A 17866-nucleotide genomic window follows, 5' to 3' on the forward strand; every position below is an offset into this window, starting at 1 on the left:
GGATGTAGAGTGTGCACACGTGGGCATAAAGGAAAGAATCAAGATTTCACTTTGTTAATGCATCTGGTAGTCCTAACCTATGAAATGTTTTCCCTCCACCAAGCCTTCTCACCACAATACAGGTGCAACATATTTTTACTAAGCTCAAATTAAATTGTTGAAGCCAAAAAGAGAAAAGTAGAAAAGAGCAGAAATACACTACTAAGGAAGGAAAGAGAAAGTCAACAATACACAGAAAGGAGTGAGAATATAAAGTGGGGAAAAAGAGAAAGAAGAAGAGAAAAGATGGCAGAACAGACAGTGGTAATACAGGAATAAGACTAAGAAGAAGTGTGATATATAATGGAATTAATTTCATTCACTGCTTAACACACTAGTAAACATAATAGATACTTAATATATATTATTGAGTAAATTGAGGAACTAACCAACTTAGTACATAAAATTAGGACAGGACAAATGCCATGCCATGTAAAATTTATAGATTTTTTAAGAATTTATATGATCATTAAATCTCTCTTTATTTTCTTTGTACAAAGTTTGGCACAGCCGTCATAATGAAGACCATTATTAGATAATCAGGAATTAATATAGAAAGAGACATGGTGGAAATCCCAACCTTGTAATGCCCTTAAAAATACTGAACATAGAGTCCTGTAACTCTCCCCATTACCGGTGTCAGTTAAGGTCTGCTTCATCCCACAGAAAAGAAAACCCCATTATTTATTAGCAGAGGCTATCTGATCAACTGACATGTGTCTCCTGCTTAACTCCTTTTTACTTCTGGATCAACTTTCTCTTGGAAGTCTTTTACTTTTTAAGACACAAAATTGGCAATATTACAAACAACAGTAAAATTTTCTCAAACTATAACTGCCTGCCAAAAAAATAGGAGAGATGAGAAGCCTGATCCACGTTTACACAAACGAAAGATCCTCAAAGCACTTAGACCATTGCTCCAAGCTTTAGGGTTCAAGAGACTGGATGAGTGCTTTGATGGACTGAGAACCAGGCAAGGTTGCCCCTGGTGGAGAAAGCTGCCAACCAACATGCTAGGAGGCAACAGAGGACTGAAGCAATCAAAGCTCAGTTTCTGACATGTGGGTGTCAGTTTCCATAGAGATTTTACTGGGCCATCAACATAGGAAATATTAACTCACTCTGAGTTGAAATATAGCTCCATCTCACCTCTGCAGCCAGAACTCACCTCATGCCCACACAAACTAATATTGAAGAAATGGAAGTATTTTGTTCCTTTGGAGGTAAAGCTGGGGCCATTCATTAACGAGCCCACGCTGCTGAGGTTGCTGAAGTCATAGTGCAAACTCTGATTTCCTTTCTCGTGGTAGAAAAAGCAGTCACTATAGCAAGCGGAGTGGTCCTTTGATTAAGATCAAGAAATGTAAAAAATTTTTAATAATATAGCAGGAAAGAAAGTATTAGTTACTATGAAAAATGTGTTTCAAAAAAAGTCCTAGTTTAAGATCTATTTCAGTAATTTCATCTTCATCATAATATATTTTACCATACTACTACAGAGAATTTCTATAAACTAACTCAATTTTCTTAGGCAAAGTTTAGAAGATTCAGAACTTTTCAAAGTAGTTATTCCAAGGTTAGTATCTTGTAGAAAGGTATGTTCACAGTCAAACGTCCCTGTTATGTCAGTTTAAATAGACAATAAAACTGCTTTCTCCTTCATTCAAAATGTAGCATCAACCTTTGCCCTTATAATATTATAAGACACACTTGCTGCTCTCTGCATGTTCCTATTGCCCACCTACAGAGGTTGTTTTCTTGTCCTGCCTTAACAGAACCACAAGAAATTTAATATTTTTGAAAGAATCCTTATTTGAGTGCTTTTCTTAAAATTGTATGTCCCCAGAAACTAGCACTTGCATGGAACATATTAACCAAGTGATCAATAAATGTAAAAGGAGAGAAAACGAGAAAGGGAGTGAAAAAATCATTTGTAAATATCACTAACAACCTTGCAGCTCCTGAAGAAACATTACAGGGAACTTCTGAGTTTCTCTCTTAAAGTAGACTCACTTACCCGAGTGCTTCTACTCCCAGGCCCGCACGGAATACAAGCCTCCTGGCCATAGACCTGATGTATGGACAGGTAGGTGTCAGGTGGACACTCCTTGCACTGGTTGCTTTCTTTCTCAATGTAGTCGCCTGGGGGGCAGGGGACACACGATGAGCCCGACTGTTCAGAACCGAGGGCACAGGCACGGCATGAGGATGCCACCCCATCAACTGCATTAGTGGCAGTGATAGAATAAATCTTCACCATGTCATTGATGAACCGTCTATTCTAAAAAGAGAGCAGAAACTAATGACTTCTGCTTTGGGGCTCATTGGACAATCAAACTGCTTTATGTTGATATCACCAAAATAAGCAGGGTGCTCCAGCTTTACAGTTTATAACTGACAATGGATCAATATAATTGGGTTTTTTGTTGTTATTTTTTAAAACATATTTTATTGATTTTTTTACAGAGAGGAAGGGAGAGGGATAGAGAGTTAGAAACATCCATGAGAGAGAAACATCAATCAGCTGCCTCCTGCACATCCCCTACTGAGGATGTGCCTACAACCAAGGTACATGCCCTTAACCGGAATCGAACCTGGGACTCCACAGGCTGACGCTCTAGGCACTGAGCCAAACTGGTCAGGGCTGTTGTTATTTTTTCTTTGAAAATATTAACACTGGAATGTGTTAAATCCACAATAATGGAGTCCCAGGAGTTTTGTCACAGTCACCACAGATATGTCATAATTGGTACTAACTCGGGTGTATTTTATAGACTTTACACCAAGCAGAATTAGCACGGTTTATCTCCCAGTTACTCAAGATAGGAACCCAAACCTAATGCTACAATAGATGCCAACAGCAGCCGTGGGCAAACTACGGCCCGCGGGCCAGATCTGGCCCGTTTGAAATGAATAAAACTAAAAAAAAAAAAAAAAAAAGACCGTACCCTTTTATGTAATGATGTTTACTTTGAATTTATATTAGTTCACACAAACACTCCATCCATGCTTTTGTTCCGGCCCTCCGGTCCAGTTTAAGAACCCATTGTGGCCCTCGAGTCAAAAAGTTTGCCCACCCCTGTGCCAGCAGTGTTGGTGGGCAGAAGCCATGGACTAGCCTTGGAAGACTAAGACCCTGGCCCTTACCCTAACACTAATTGTGCAATATTGATGCAATCATGTGACCTCTTTGGGCCTTCCTCTCTTTCTCTTTCTAGTACTTTTCCTAACCAAGATTCTTTGTTTTCTACTGAAAGAATTTGCAAAGGAGAGCAAGAATCTGTGGCTTACTTTATACTTTTCCTTATTGAGATAATGGATCAATTAAGATCTCATTTTCATCAAGCAGTGGGCATCACCCTATCAGTACAGGGCAGCACTACTCTAGACTAAATGTTCTTTGTGTGGAGCAAAGCAAAAAGAAGGCAAGGAAGTACCCCTAGCATGTTCGTGCCCTGCGTAATGGTAATCTGAACACTCGTAAATAACAAAATTGGAGGCCAGTAAAATCTGGGGAATGGGTTCCCCAGTGAAAGCCTCAAGAGAAAATGCTACATCTGCCACCTTAGCTTTTGAGGCAGCTTCTGAACTCGTGGTTTACCTTGTTCTCAAGTTGGGAATTCACATCTTTGGAGATTCACAAAAACAATAATCTTGCTACTATTGAAACATACAATGGGATTTACTTAGTGGAGGATGAACGTCTACTCTAGCAGGGAAAGAGGGTAAATAATTCTCTGTGTTAACCCAATCCTGTGTCCACACACATTCTCCAGGCTATAAAAGAAGACATTACTGTAATCCTATATAATAAAAGGCTAATATGCAAATTGACCAAACTACGGAAAGATCAGTCACTATAATGCACACTGACCAGCAGGGGGCAGACACTCAATGCAGAAGCTGCCCCCCGGCGATCAGTGCGCTCCCACAGGGGGAGTGCCGCTCAGCCAGAAGCCGGGCTCATGGCTAGCGAGCATAGCAGCGGTGGTGGGAGCCTCTCCCGCCTCCGCAGCAGCACTTAAGGACCCCTCAGGGGTCCCCGACTGCAAGAGGGCACACAGGCTGGGCTGAGGGACACCCCGCCCTCAGTGCATGAATGTTGTGCACTGGGTCTCTAGTGAAATTATAAACCAACATCTGTCAATGCCTCCTGAACAAATGCTTGATCATTCAGATGAAGAGGAAGTACGTCACCAGTCTTTTCAGAGTCTCAGAAAGCTTTAAAAGTAAGGTTTTAAATAACTACACAATTAGATGTCAATTAGATGTTCTTTCTCTTAAGCTCCTAGTAACTATAATTGTTCACAGTGTAGAACAGTTCAAAGATCCACTGTATTATTCCATTTCATACATTCTTGCTCTCAAAAAATAACCATTTTTACACCAATCTACTCCATAACCAAACGCTTGGTTCCACATCAATAAAAAGCTATCTTTTCCTTCAGGAGATTCGAGTGACCACTTTCTATATATCTCCACTGGAGCATCATCTTTGTATTAAAAATAATAATAATAACTTGGAACTTACATCTTGCCCCTGGTTAGTTCTCTGGAATGCCCATGTAAATGTAAACGTTGCATTCTTGAAGATGATGTGGGTGTAAGCTTGTTTTTCTTTGGTTCCACCCCATGATTCCACCACATTGGTACTTTTTCTATTAATATCCTTAAAAAATATACACAGAAAAGCATAAACTCAGTATTAATACACATGTGTATTCATTAAAAATATGTGTTTGTATTTACAGCATACCCTGCAGGGTTTGTAAATATTTATCTACAGAGATGTAACCCTATAATTAATTCTCAAAACTTCCTCTCAAATCTACACAAGCACTAGCTTAATAATTACAATATATCAACCACATTGTCAATGTAACATGAAAAAGGTCTCAAATCATAGTATGTGTAAGGGGGGGTTGTGTGTATGTGTGTGTGCGTGTGTGTGTGTGTGTGTATGCATGAGTACGCACATGTAGGGGTGTGAACTTCTACCTTGGAGAAATATACTTAGAAGAAGAAACATAATTCCTCAAACTCCTCACAGTGAACTTCATAAAATGGCAAGGCTTTCTATTTTTATCTTTTTCCTTGGGAGATGCTGATAGGCAGCTCTTACATAGAAATTGTAAGTTCTCCCTGTTCTATACTTGCAACTTCCTGGCTTACCCAAGTGCAGATTAATCAGAATGTTATTTTATGTTCATGAAATATTCTTTTTGATAATGCTTTAACTTCAGTAGGATTAATTTGTGTAATATTTATTTCTGATTTTCTTGGTTAAATTCAATATTTAGAATACCATACAAATGTGTGATATTCCAACAAATATGTCATCATTAACATGGTTAGAAAGCAAATAATGTCATCCAAATAATGTAATACATATCTAATTAATTAGAAATTAAAACCAAGACTAATCCTGAATTTTCTTATTAGCCTTTCCGGCAGAACCCCTAATACATGACCTAGAATTCTAAATGGACTTCTGTGAATTATCTGGGATGTTAACAATATGGTGGCATAAGCTCAATACATGTCTCTTTTCTTTCTGTGATATAAACATAGGAGTCAAACATGTTATAAAGAAATCAAATCTGCTATAAAGAGAGGCATGTTGAGTTCATGCCACAGACAGAAGCAACAAAATGTGCTTTTCATACATTACAGAATTCCCACATTACTAAACATTCAAATCATCATACATGCCATTTCCTAAAAGGAGTTCATAATATGCAGATAGTGCTCTGTAAATAACATTTCTCTGGATGTTTATTCCAATAATAAATTGAATTTATTGCATTACTACAACTAATACTTTATTTATGTAAAACACTACACAATTTTGAGAGCATTTTTATATGCTATTTCATTGATATCTCAAAAAATCCTGTGAGAACACCAAATCACACACAAAGACAGCTAACAGATTCTGCTATGAGCTAAAACTCCAGTTTTGCTTTATCAAAATGAATAATTGTAAAACCTACACTTAGTAGTGTTTGTTCAAATAAGAAAGATCAAAAATATATATATTTATACATTCACATAACCAAAAAAGGGTTTTCTCAAAAGGCTTTCAGGAGCACACTGGAGAGAGTTGTTCATTTTACTTAAAGGAATCAAAGAAATATTCCCCAAAGAGGTAAAGTTTGAGCTGCCTTTGAAGTATGGATAGGTGTTCACCAGGCAAAAGAGCATAAGGAAGAATGTCATTCAAACCTAGAGTAGCAAGGCAAGAGAAATTAAAAAGTACCAGGTGCTCCACTATCAAATTCAGGGTGTCTAAAAAGGTGTGAAAACTCACAGTAGGTTTAGTAACAGAGGGTAAGCAAAAAGTAGAAAAAGCCTTACAGAGGCCAGGCTAAAGAATTTTAAGTGTATTTATAGCTATTGGTTCTCAAACTTTAGTGTGTATCAGAACTACCCTCAAGGTTTGCTAAAAGTAGAGAATGCTAGGCCCCATCACCAGAGTTTTCCATTAAGAGTAGGATGGGGCTCAGAAATGTGCATTTCTAACAAATTCTCAGGTGATGTTGGTTCAGGGACCACACTTCAAGAACTACTACCACAGGCAACAAAAAGCCACCAAGAGTAAGGGGGTAGCTTGATGTGGATGCCTCTCCTATTATTTTTATGTTTCTAAAGATATTTTTTTAAAAAAATATGTGTTTTATTGCTTAAACTATTACAAAGAGTATTACATATGTCTCCTTTTTTTTTTCTCCCCTTGACCTTCTCCTGGCCTCCCCTAGCCCCCAGTGTCTTGTGTCTATTGGTCATACTTATATGCATGTATACAAGTCCTTCGGTTGATCTCTTACCCCGCCCCTGCCCCCAACCCTCCCAGCCTTCCTGCTGTAGTTTGACAGTCTGTATATTTTGACAGCAGCATGGATGACAGAATGGAGATAAGAAGAATGGATAGGAGACTACTGTTAAAAGATAATAGGAATGGCTCTGAGAATGAAGAAGAACTAACACTAAAGGACTAAGGAGGCAGAGGTGGGAGAATTGAAGACTTACTGGTTATTTGCGGTATAATATAGATGGATGTGTTGAAGATTATTTATGATCTCCTATTACCACCATGAAGTCATTTTGTTTTTTTCAGAACAAAACAGTTTGTCTTCATTTAAGCTCTTAGGAAGCATGAATAAATATTTAAATCTCCATGTATCTTGTATGTCATGGAGGAAATTGTTAATGGACTCTTAACTAGCTATTAAAGGATCTTTGGAAAAACAAAAACAAATCATGCTTATACAGTCACTTCTTAATTATAATGCTAAAATCTTAGCCAACAACCTTTTAATATCCACATGAGCCCCAGTAAATTTTAAGCTAAGAGTTGAGATTTATAGGACATCTAGAAAAAAAGGGACAAAATTATGACATGTACATTGTAAAGTCCATGGTCTACATTAAATTTTTTAAAATATATTTTTATTGCTTTCAGAGAGGAAAGGAGAGGGAGAGATAGAAACATCAATAATGAGAAAGAATCATTGACTGGCCTCCTGCACAACCCCTACTGGGGATTGAGCCCGCAAACTAGGCATGTGCCCTGACAGGGAATCAAACCCTGACCTCCTGGTTCATAAATCAAACCCTGACCTCCTGGTTCCATAAATGCTCAACCACTGAGCCACTGCGGCCAGGCAACATTGATTAAATTTAACAAGGTAGTGTTTTCTTTCTTCCAAATGTCCACAACAACATTACTTTCTTCCCTCACTTACTAATACATGTTTTTCCTTCCTGCTGGCTTTAACTGCTATTGGGGGAAATTTTTCATTCTGCTGGTGGCATGTTTTTATGAAGAAATGTTCTAACAGATTAATATTCTCTGACTTCCGTCATTTGCCAGGGTCCCCTCAGTCCTTCCCACGAAGAACAAACGCTTTCTTTGTGGGTGTCATTTCACAATTCTTAGTGACTTCTTTAGACATTTTTAAATGCTTTTGTAAGGGACTAAGCATGGGAAGAAAAATAGGATTCTTATCCCAACTTGTATAAATAAATTCACACTTGAAAGAGAATGCTAAGCTTCTAGATTTCTAAATAGGCCTTTGAAAGCCATTCTTTCACTTACCACCATGAAGTATAGAACACAGTCAGCAGAACAGAGGGTCTCAAAGACAAATGTTATTCTTCCCAATTCAGAACCCATGGCTCCAGTCATAGATGTTGGTGGTCTATTTGACATTAAAATTACAATATTATAGTGCATTCTAAATACAATCTGGAACAAAATTATCGCTTTTTACATTAAGCTGAAAGCCATGCTCTCCTCATCCCCTAATCTACTGCTCCCTACAGCCCAACTCTTTCCTCACTCAATCTCTGCTTGGCCATACCCTTTGTTATAAATGAAGTCTCCACAACCATGTTACTGTGCTTGAATTTCCTGGTATAAAGGCTACCACCCATCCTAAAGCAAGCAAAAGACACCTACGGGAAATTTCAACATGGAAGATTAAAGCAAAATGAGATTTTAAAATGTGTGGCATGCTAATAGAGAAAAATAAACATATAAACTATAAGATACTACTGCATATAACCTGGACTAAGATATCCTCATTAAGCATCCAAAAATCATGATTATTGTAACATTTGGATAAAATATTGTTTAAACCTTTCAGCTTCATCTAACTAACACACAATTATAGTGATAGTTTCTCAATCACTGATTCTATAGATATTCTTAAACGTATTACCCTACTTGCTATTTGCTAAGGATAGCACAATGTTAATATATTTTATAAAGGCAATCCTACTCCATCTATTTCTAGAGGGAAACAGGCATGAGGGTTCTTACAGAAGGAAATCAGAATGGGTTTTCCTTACTTAAATCCTGGGATATGCAAGTTTAAGATCAGGTAATCATTATCAGAACCTCCAGCCCCACTCTGGATATGATCTCCAGCCACCTCCCAACCTGGAAATGACAAAGATCATCTTTATTAGTAAAAATTCCATTACTGATTTCTAAGAATTTTTAAATGAAGTTACAAAAAGACCAGTAGTGTTTCAAAGTTAGAAATACTTCAAAAGAATTCCCTATTTTTAAATTGAAGTTGCAAATTACACATAGAGGTAGACTCCTACCTACCAATAAAGACATTCCTTATGATTCCTCAGAAATAATCAAGTAATGCATATTTTTGCATAAAAGTTATTTAACGAGAAAACTATTTCTCAGTGAGGCATGACTATCTTTTTTTAAACTAAAACAGATGGTCTTCATTCATTCTAATACAATAAGATAGAAAATCCTAGTCTCCAGGTAACCAATGAGAAACAGAAACCTCAAATTACTTAACGAAGAAGATCTGAAGTCTGGAGTTATTTTTTATAGTTTTCTATATTGTTGTTCCCTAATGTAACTCTTGTTCTACGTTCATTCACTAATTCACTCATTCGATTGGCACTCACTGAGTGCTAAGAACCATGATATGCACTAGGGATAGAAAGACAAGACTAGGTTCTACCTCACTGAAGATTCAGAAGAATATGAGAGAGACACACACACACAATTGTCAACAGTATGGGAGATACAGATGTACATAGAAGGTGATGGGGGGAGAGGGGAATCTGTCCTCTGCACAAAAACAACCAACATACCATAGGCACAACTCAGTGCTAAGCTCTCTAAGAGCTTAAAATGTAAGAACATTCAGCAACCATCCTATAGGACTCTGTCATGTTTTCAAGTTTTCAGTAAGTGGGGTTCACCAGTATTTTGTAATCAGGGTCACAGACTTCATAGGCAAAAAGAGATAGAGATGATTTAACAAGCTCTCACCACGGCTCAGTGCTGAGCCAGAACAAACCAATCCAGGCAGAAATGCTGCCACCCTACCCTTCAACATGGCAAATGTCACAGGCGTCATTACTTCCCTTGGTAATCTACTCTGGTACTTATAACCATAACTGGTCCTCCTCAACATCTACCTCTACCCTGAGCCCAATGCAAAATAGCTTATATTCCTTTGGAAAGTCATCCGGCTGTAACGCCACAGTTACTATTTTTATGTGAGTGCCCGAAGATGGGCAAGCAGCCAAGTAAGATGGAAGTTTCTCGTACCCACAGGTAGTATGTTTGTAAAGAGCTGAAACTGAACGTCTCTGCTGCCAAAATACATCCAAGAGGCTGACTCTGAACTCACCATTCATCCCATCACACTTTGAATTCCCAACATTAAAGCAGGAGGTTTTCATGTTGCCGGGAAGGACATTCCACCATTTGTATTCAAAGCCAAGGGCAGGCTCTGTTCCCGCTGGACATGGTCTACATTCTGCAGGAGACAAGTGGGGCAAACAGTGACTGTTAAACTGCATCCTGACAACTTCTTCTCCCTTTGTTCCAAGCACTGCTGAATTTTAATTAGCAGAGAGGGAAGTGGGAAGGAGAAATCCTGAGCCACCAATTCCCTGAAGAATTAATAACTTTTTCAAAAACAATCTGGAAAGAAAAATAATTCTGAATACATTATACACATATATACTTGACTTACCTGAAAAGGGAAAAATATAAAATCTTTTAAAGTGATTTCCCCCTCATTTCTGGGAGTAACTGCCACGACTGAATTATCCCCTACAAGAAAAGTAAGCCTGAAACACGTTCTCTTACATGTGATTTTAGAATCAGTACCCTTCACCTCATGAATAAGTAAACATTTCACACTTCCTATTGGTTATTAAATGGAACAGCATATCATGCAATTTAATTATGGATTGATTACTTGAAGTTCAAAACATTAAACTTCAAAATGTTAAAAAAATACTAGGAGTTGAGGGGTTTGGAAAGAGTTAAGGTTTATGAATAAACCTGATTTAAATTAACATCTGCTCTGTTGAAATGGAAGGGTCTTTTCTAACCATTTTTTTTTTTTTTTACCCAAGACACTTTGCATTATCACATCAGTAAGAGAAGGGGTAGGGAGAGAAAATGTTCACTGAGCAAACAATTCTAGTACCAAAGTATTGCAGGAGACATTTTTATATAACCTGCTCAGTAATGATGAGCTAGATATTATTACCCACAATTTTTAGATGAGAAAACTGAAGTTCAAAAGGTTTAAGTAACTTGAATAGATAACACTATTGGTAGCCTGCCAGATATGGACTCAAACCCAAGACAATTTGACTCTTAAGTCCTTTTCATGTTATTTCTCAAAGGCTCAGGATATTAAATATGCTGCATGGCTATATTCCAGTAAGAAATCTGCAATTAAAATGCACTGTAATCCCTGTCTACCAAAATTAAAACAAATTCTCTAACCACCTTCGACATTATTTGGTAAGTACTAAAATTTTCCAACTACACACTTTGAAACAATTTACTTAGGGAATATAATATGCTATATGATTAAAATGAGCAAGTTTTTATATTATTGCACAAAATGTGACTTATTATTCCAATATAAAGCTGAATTAGAAGACATTATATTTTATGCTTGCATCAATATCTGTGTACACATACTCTGCAAATGAAGTGCTTATTCTTAATTGTTTAATATGGTGGAACTTCTTATCACTACCCAAAGGCAGAGTCCTCCCATAAGAGTGTCTTACACAAAATGCCATTAAAAAGCAATCCTTACGATATGTTAAATAAACCACTGCAGTCTCATGATACCATTATCATATTTCTCAACTCTACTTCAGTCTCTGAAAAAAAAATGTATGTTTTAAAGAATGATTTCATAAGAACAATTAGAAAAAAGTTATAGGAGTCCAACAAGATTAGTATGCTAAAGGTCCGAGTGTTGGACTAACTGATATCCTACCCTTTGTTCCATCTGAAAACGTCCCAGGAGGGCAGGGATGGCAAGAAGATGATCCATTGTTATAAAATCCAGGGTTGCAAGGTGGACAATCCTTCTTCTCTCCAGAAGGGGGCAACCTAAGAGCATCTGTGAGATCTTCCCGGCAGATTTTGGGCTCTATCCACTTGTACATTATCTGTGTCTGCAAAAAAAAGGCTTGTAAGTCATTTAATATCCTTTATTTGCTTTAAACTTCCAATAGCACAAATGTTAAACGGACAGCCTAGAAAAATTCCAAATAGTGATATACTAGAAGGGTCAAATAAAGACAATCTAAAACATTAGTAAGAAAATGAGATTCTCCAAAAATAAATAAAACTTTAGTGACAAACGACCATTATTTCCAAGTATTTTTGCCCTAAACTAAAGGTGGCTATACTTCAGACAGATCATGTTCCTCATCATGAAATTCCTCTTTAAAATACAGATATGGTGATTATGGCCCTTACTCTTCTATCCACTCACTTTATTTACTCCTTAACCAACATAAGTTTCTATGCAGAGACTATCTTTTTCACTTTGAGACCTGCACTACTCTCTCCCTTACCCTCAACCACAGTACCCACCACCAACCTTTCCACATAGTGATAAAAAATTATTTTTAAAGAAGAATATGTCTAGCTTCACATTTTCATCCTATTGTTTCATAAATATTGGTAGTTACTCTCTGGATCTTTTCCAGTAACATGATATTAGACTCCAAGACCTGTAGCTAAGATATCTTCTCCTAAGGGTTTTAGGCCCTCCGGCATGTGCGCTGAACATCAGGATTAAGACAGCCTCCAGGCTTCCAGTCAAGGTGGTAGTATAAATAAACACAGTACTGGCATCCTCCTAGGGCTACATCAAAATTACAACTAAACTACGGAACTACCATTATTCAGAACCACCTGAAATCTAGCTGAACAGACCCCTGTAACTACCCTTCTTTCTTCTCTCTTTCTCTCAAATCAATCAATATATAAAATTTAAAAAATGATAAAGACAGCCTCTAATTTCAGAGAGGGAAGTCCTTTAAACCTTATCCTTTCATTCTTCCTCACACATTCATACACCCCCACACAAAACGAAATAAAACAAAATTAGCTATGACTCAGCCAAACCTAGAACACTGTAATTATAAAATTATTCTCTTTTGAAACCAAACCATTAAATGGGTTTGCCATTTCAAAAGCAAAATTGGTATTATCAGTGGGGAGAAAGGTATTCTAAATGCAAAGAAGAAAATAAATTTTTCATAGCTAAATATGGCTTTTTTAAAAAGAAATTAATAGCTTCCTTCATTAGACATATAATCTGCTTAACATATCTTTCTCTTTAAAAACAATATCTGCAATAATGAGCCTAATATTGAAGCTGGAGGACCAAAATTAAAGGCAATTCTCTATAGCCATTTTCAGTTAATAGAAAATCATATATATTAAACCCTTTAGGCCACTCAATTTTATCTCAAGTATTCTCTTATGGATGAGTAAACTATCCTGTCGGAAGAAGGATGCTTAAGAAAACACTTTAAAAGTTAGATAAATGTCTCAACAGAAGTATAAATAACTTTTTTTTCATTTTACAACTCTCTCTTTCCGCGTTCGTTTTATGCCTACATCATGAAACAGTCTAACCAGCCACTTCACCCATCTGCCTCTCTCTTACCATCTGTAAAACGATGGTCGTTCCTGCTGGAGCTTCCTAAATAGCTGAAAAAATAAATTAGATCCTGTATCCAAAAGGGCTTCCCAACTCCCCCAAGAAAGGCAATATAAAATTCCAAGAATATAAGCAAAAATATCATCATATTGGGGAGATCATCTTTTTAAAATTCTCGCTTAACAAGTACAGAAAACAACTTTTTCATCTTTGCAAATTCAAAAATTTGCTGATTTATTTTTGGCATTAATTAAAATTGTAATGCATTGTGTGTGAGTTACTGCAGTGTTGGGAATAGCTGGTTCCCACATGGGAGTGGGCACAGCTCTGAGGCTGTGCACTGAGGACTGACCATGGGGGCCCACATGCAATCTTCCCCCCTCCCCCCACTTTGGGAGGTCAGTATTATTATTATCCTCAAGTTTATTGCTCCAAAGTTACACATAGCTAGTAAATGGCAAAGTAACATGAGTCAAGGAGAATGCATTTGGAAAGCGTAAAAATAATAAAATATGCAAATAAATTTTCAAGAGGTTAACTAACCACATGCTTTGCAACCCAAGCACAATTGATGCTTAAAAATTAGAACATGTGCACCACCTTCAAACATGCGAACATTTAGAAGTCAAATTTTAAATTCTCTGCAGTAAAAGTTTTGTTCGCAACGCCTTGCTTCACATGGCAGACTGATTCTGTGCCTCTCTTTCTAATGGGGACAGATGCTTTCAAGTCTGGCTGACGGGAAAAGCTAATAAGCAATATTAATGATTTGTAGCACCAGATGGCTCACAGTGAAGGTGAAAACCCAACAATCAATTCATTCTTTGGCAACTTGAGATAAAATTATGAAATGTTTTATGAAACCAAAACCTTAATAGAGCAAAACTTACCAGATTGCTATTAAGATTACAGAAGAACTATAGTTTCCAAGTGTATTTCTATTAAGTATGAATAAAAACACAGTTTATGGATACACACAATACACATGGAGGTATCAATTGGAAGCTGGTTCTTACATTGAAATAAATTCAAGACGGGGAGGACTAAACTTTAGATGAATTTTGAGACCGAATTTGTCCATGACTTTCCTCCTTCAAACGTCCCTGCACAAATGCACTAAGGCTTTGTAGACTGGCTGAATTCATCAGAGATTAATTACATGTGCTTTTAAAGAATCTACCAAGGACCACTCCAACCTGACAGCCTTGGGCTTCATCATGTTACAGCTCAGATGTTCCCAACTAGGCTATTGCTTGCCTGTCTGCCTCTCCCAAACCTTGATCCTTTCTGGTTGTAACCCACCAGGCACTCATCATTGGTCTCTCTTGCAGTCACCCGTACCATTCTGCCTTGCTTTGCCTGTTCCTGCCTTCAAAGCCATGCTCAACATCCACATGGGCTCTGAGCACTTCCTCAATGCACCCATCTACATATCGGCACTCACTTGGATTCCTTTACTATGAAGCCTTTGATGTTATCTCTTTCCCCTTGTGGTTACCTACTCAGCCCTCTCCTTCCTTTATGTTAAGACACCATGGGGTTTGACATTGTACTAGAAATTCTAGCCAAGGTTGTAGGCAAGAAAATTTTCTACAATTAGATTGGGGTGAATATACTAAAAACAATGAATTGACACTTCAAGGATATATTATATGGTGTGAGAATTACATCTCAATAAAACTGTTTTTTAAAGATTTTAAAGAAGATTATAATAACATTTTTATTTTAAACAAATGCAGAAATCACTAATCGCTGAGAAAGGTCATGTTGTTTTCCCATCATCCTAAGAAACGAATGTGTTTGACTTGTTTAGATCATATAGGAAGAAAGGCAGATCTAAAGCCATATCCTTTATACGCTAATTTTAATGTCTCCTATATCTTACTCCTGCTATATAATTCAGAAGTACTGTTATAGACCTTAAGCATTTGGAATACTTTATAATATTGAAGTTTGTTAAAGGTAAGGAAAAGTGCTAGATAATCTGATACCAAAACACTAGCAAACCCTTTATGGTCCATCAAGTCCAGGAATGTGGTCTAATCTTAAGCATTAAAAGTAAACTACTTAAAAAGAACTTAAGACCTAAGGGTAAGTAGAATAACCATATACGTATAAAATTATAGATTAGGACCTCAGATTAAGAAAATAAAGCAATATTGGCATCTATGTGGATTTTCCAAATTAGGTCAAGATATTAACTGTCATGATTTTGAAGATGCAAACATACAGAAAGTATGTTGCATCATACCCACTTTAATCTCAACTTCTCTTACTGAATAGGCTAGTGTAGGATGCAAACATACAGAAAGTATGTTGCATCATACCCACTTTAATCTCAACTTCTCTTACTGAATAGGCTAGTGTAGGATGCAAACATACAGAAAGTATGTTGCATCATACCCACTTTAATCTCAACTTCTCCTACTGAATAGGCTAGTGTAGGCTGACACTTTTTAATTAAGAGAACGGCAGGTCAGCTGCATAGTTTATGTGTGCATTTTTCCTCTGGCTCAGTGTTGTTTATATGGTAATTACTCTGCATTTTCTAAATGCAATTACACAGCAATCTGCCATGACTAAATTAGCCAATGGCTGCACGGCTTTTTTATTGACAAAACCTACTGAGAAACCAAATAATTAAAGAGAAGTTACAGGACACAACAGGCCCCCAAGTAAAGTCGTTTCATTCAATATCCTTTGTGGTTTCATTATAACATTGTTGACTCTTGTTTATATCAATTAGCCTAGAGTAAAACTGGTTCACTTCAAGTCTCAAAACCTATCAATAATGTTAAAGTGAGGACTTACTGGATTTCCATCCTGTGAGTCACAGGACACATTTTAAGGCTGTACTACTCCTGAAAGTATTACTTTTTAAAACATATGACTGTTAAAAAAAAATAGCAGGGATTTATTGGGTACTCAGTATGTGCCAGGCACTGTGCTAGGAACCTTCCATTGAATAGTTCATATTCTCATAGCAGCCTCAGGAAATAGGTACAGAGATTATCCCGATTTTACTAATGAAAACACATAAACTTAGGCACACCCAGTAACTTGCCCACAGCACTAATTAGCAGATTGGAAAATCAAAGCCAAGAAGGCAGGCTTCAGACGATGAATTATTAAATTTCCTCTGAACTACTTTAGATACACGTGTCAGCTCACTCAACTCTCTCATCAACAAATAAAAGTCTGCTAAAATTGGGAAGATGGCTGAATAAACATGCAATGGAGTGCACTGAACACTGCCAATACCTTTCCATCTTCATCACATGGAGTGTGGATCTGAAAATAGTCTTTTGTGGTACAGGGAGGGCGCTCCAGACACTCGCCAGATCCTTCTTCTGCAACAACAACAACAACAACAAATGCATTTCAGAAATGAGTCCTTTGTGACTCTAAGAAATGGCAAAAAACAAAACAAAATAAACAAACAAAAGAGAAATAACTAAAAAGTAAAAATAGCCTCACCAGAGGAATTTAGGTACAACTAGCTAGGCCTAAAGAAGATAAGGGCTTACATTTTTATTTTCACTAGAGCAATAAGTGTTTCCATGATACACCTGGGACATATCACAGTTTTTCCAAGAAGACATTAGACTTATTCTATTATCATTAAAATTGTAAATTTAGAACAAATGAAAAGTTTCTAAATATATCTCTATGTCCACAAATCATCTAAAAGTACAGCATGAATTCAGATTAGTATAAACACATCCCAAGCAGCTACCTGTGAAGTAAGAAATAGTAAAAAAAATCACAGATAAAAGGAAAAGTCATGAAGAAAGGGGTAAAAGTAATTTTTATGAACTCAATATTGATTCACTTCAGCACTTTGGTGTCTAGCCCATTGTTCCTGTCCCACTTATATGTGGCATCTGGCTTAGGACTATACACTCAACAAATGTACATTTAAAAAGAAAAGAACATAGAGTATAAATTGGCAAAGATTAGACCCACCTGAAAACTGGGAGTCCTCTGCACACTTTATGCATTCTTTGGCTCCTTTCTCAGAATAGGTGTTTCTGGGACACACTTGGCAGTTGAACGAACCTGGTTTATTGCTGAAGGTGCCCGGCTTGCATGGAAAGCATTCTGATGTGTATGCCACTCCTGTGGGACAGTAACACACAGAGCATGGGAGGGAGGACCCAACAGAAGTGAGCAAATCAGCACCTTCTTTCAGCTTCTACCAGAAATGAGAGAGCATTATTGACACTAAGCTCAGCCCAAATCCTTTCTCTCATTCATTTCAACCCCAAGAAGTGTTTGCTGCATGCAGGTAACTGGGATAAATATTGAATAAAACACAGTAAGTAGAGCAAACACTGAAGCAAGAG

At 37.2% G+C, this 17866-nt stretch overlaps 1 protein-coding gene across 1 annotated transcript in view; it reads right to left on the reverse strand.

Moving 5' to 3' along the window:
- The window catches only part of ELAPOR2 (endosome-lysosome associated apoptosis and autophagy regulator family member 2), a 129435-nt gene that overhangs the window by 25410 nt on the left and 86159 nt on the right, over positions 1–17866 (reverse strand). The window contains exons 7-15 of the mRNA XM_081102567.1: positions 17487–17639; positions 16782–16870; positions 11838–12018; positions 10215–10343; positions 8893–8983; positions 8138–8240; positions 4571–4708; positions 2057–2320; positions 1208–1381 (exon numbers count right to left, since the gene is read on the reverse strand). Of these exons, the coding sequence (XP_080958693.1) occupies positions 1208–1381; positions 2057–2320; positions 4571–4708; positions 8138–8240; positions 8893–8983; positions 10215–10343; positions 11838–12018; positions 16782–16870; positions 17487–17639 (1322 nt within the window). The remainder of the gene's footprint in view (positions 1–1207; positions 1382–2056; positions 2321–4570; positions 4709–8137; positions 8241–8892; positions 8984–10214; positions 10344–11837; positions 12019–16781; positions 16871–17486; positions 17640–17866) is intronic.

This window comes from Myotis nattereri, assembly GCF_964212035.1.
Source record: "Myotis nattereri genome assembly, chromosome: 11".
Taxonomy (NCBI): Eukaryota; Metazoa; Chordata; class Mammalia; order Chiroptera; family Vespertilionidae; genus Myotis; species Myotis nattereri.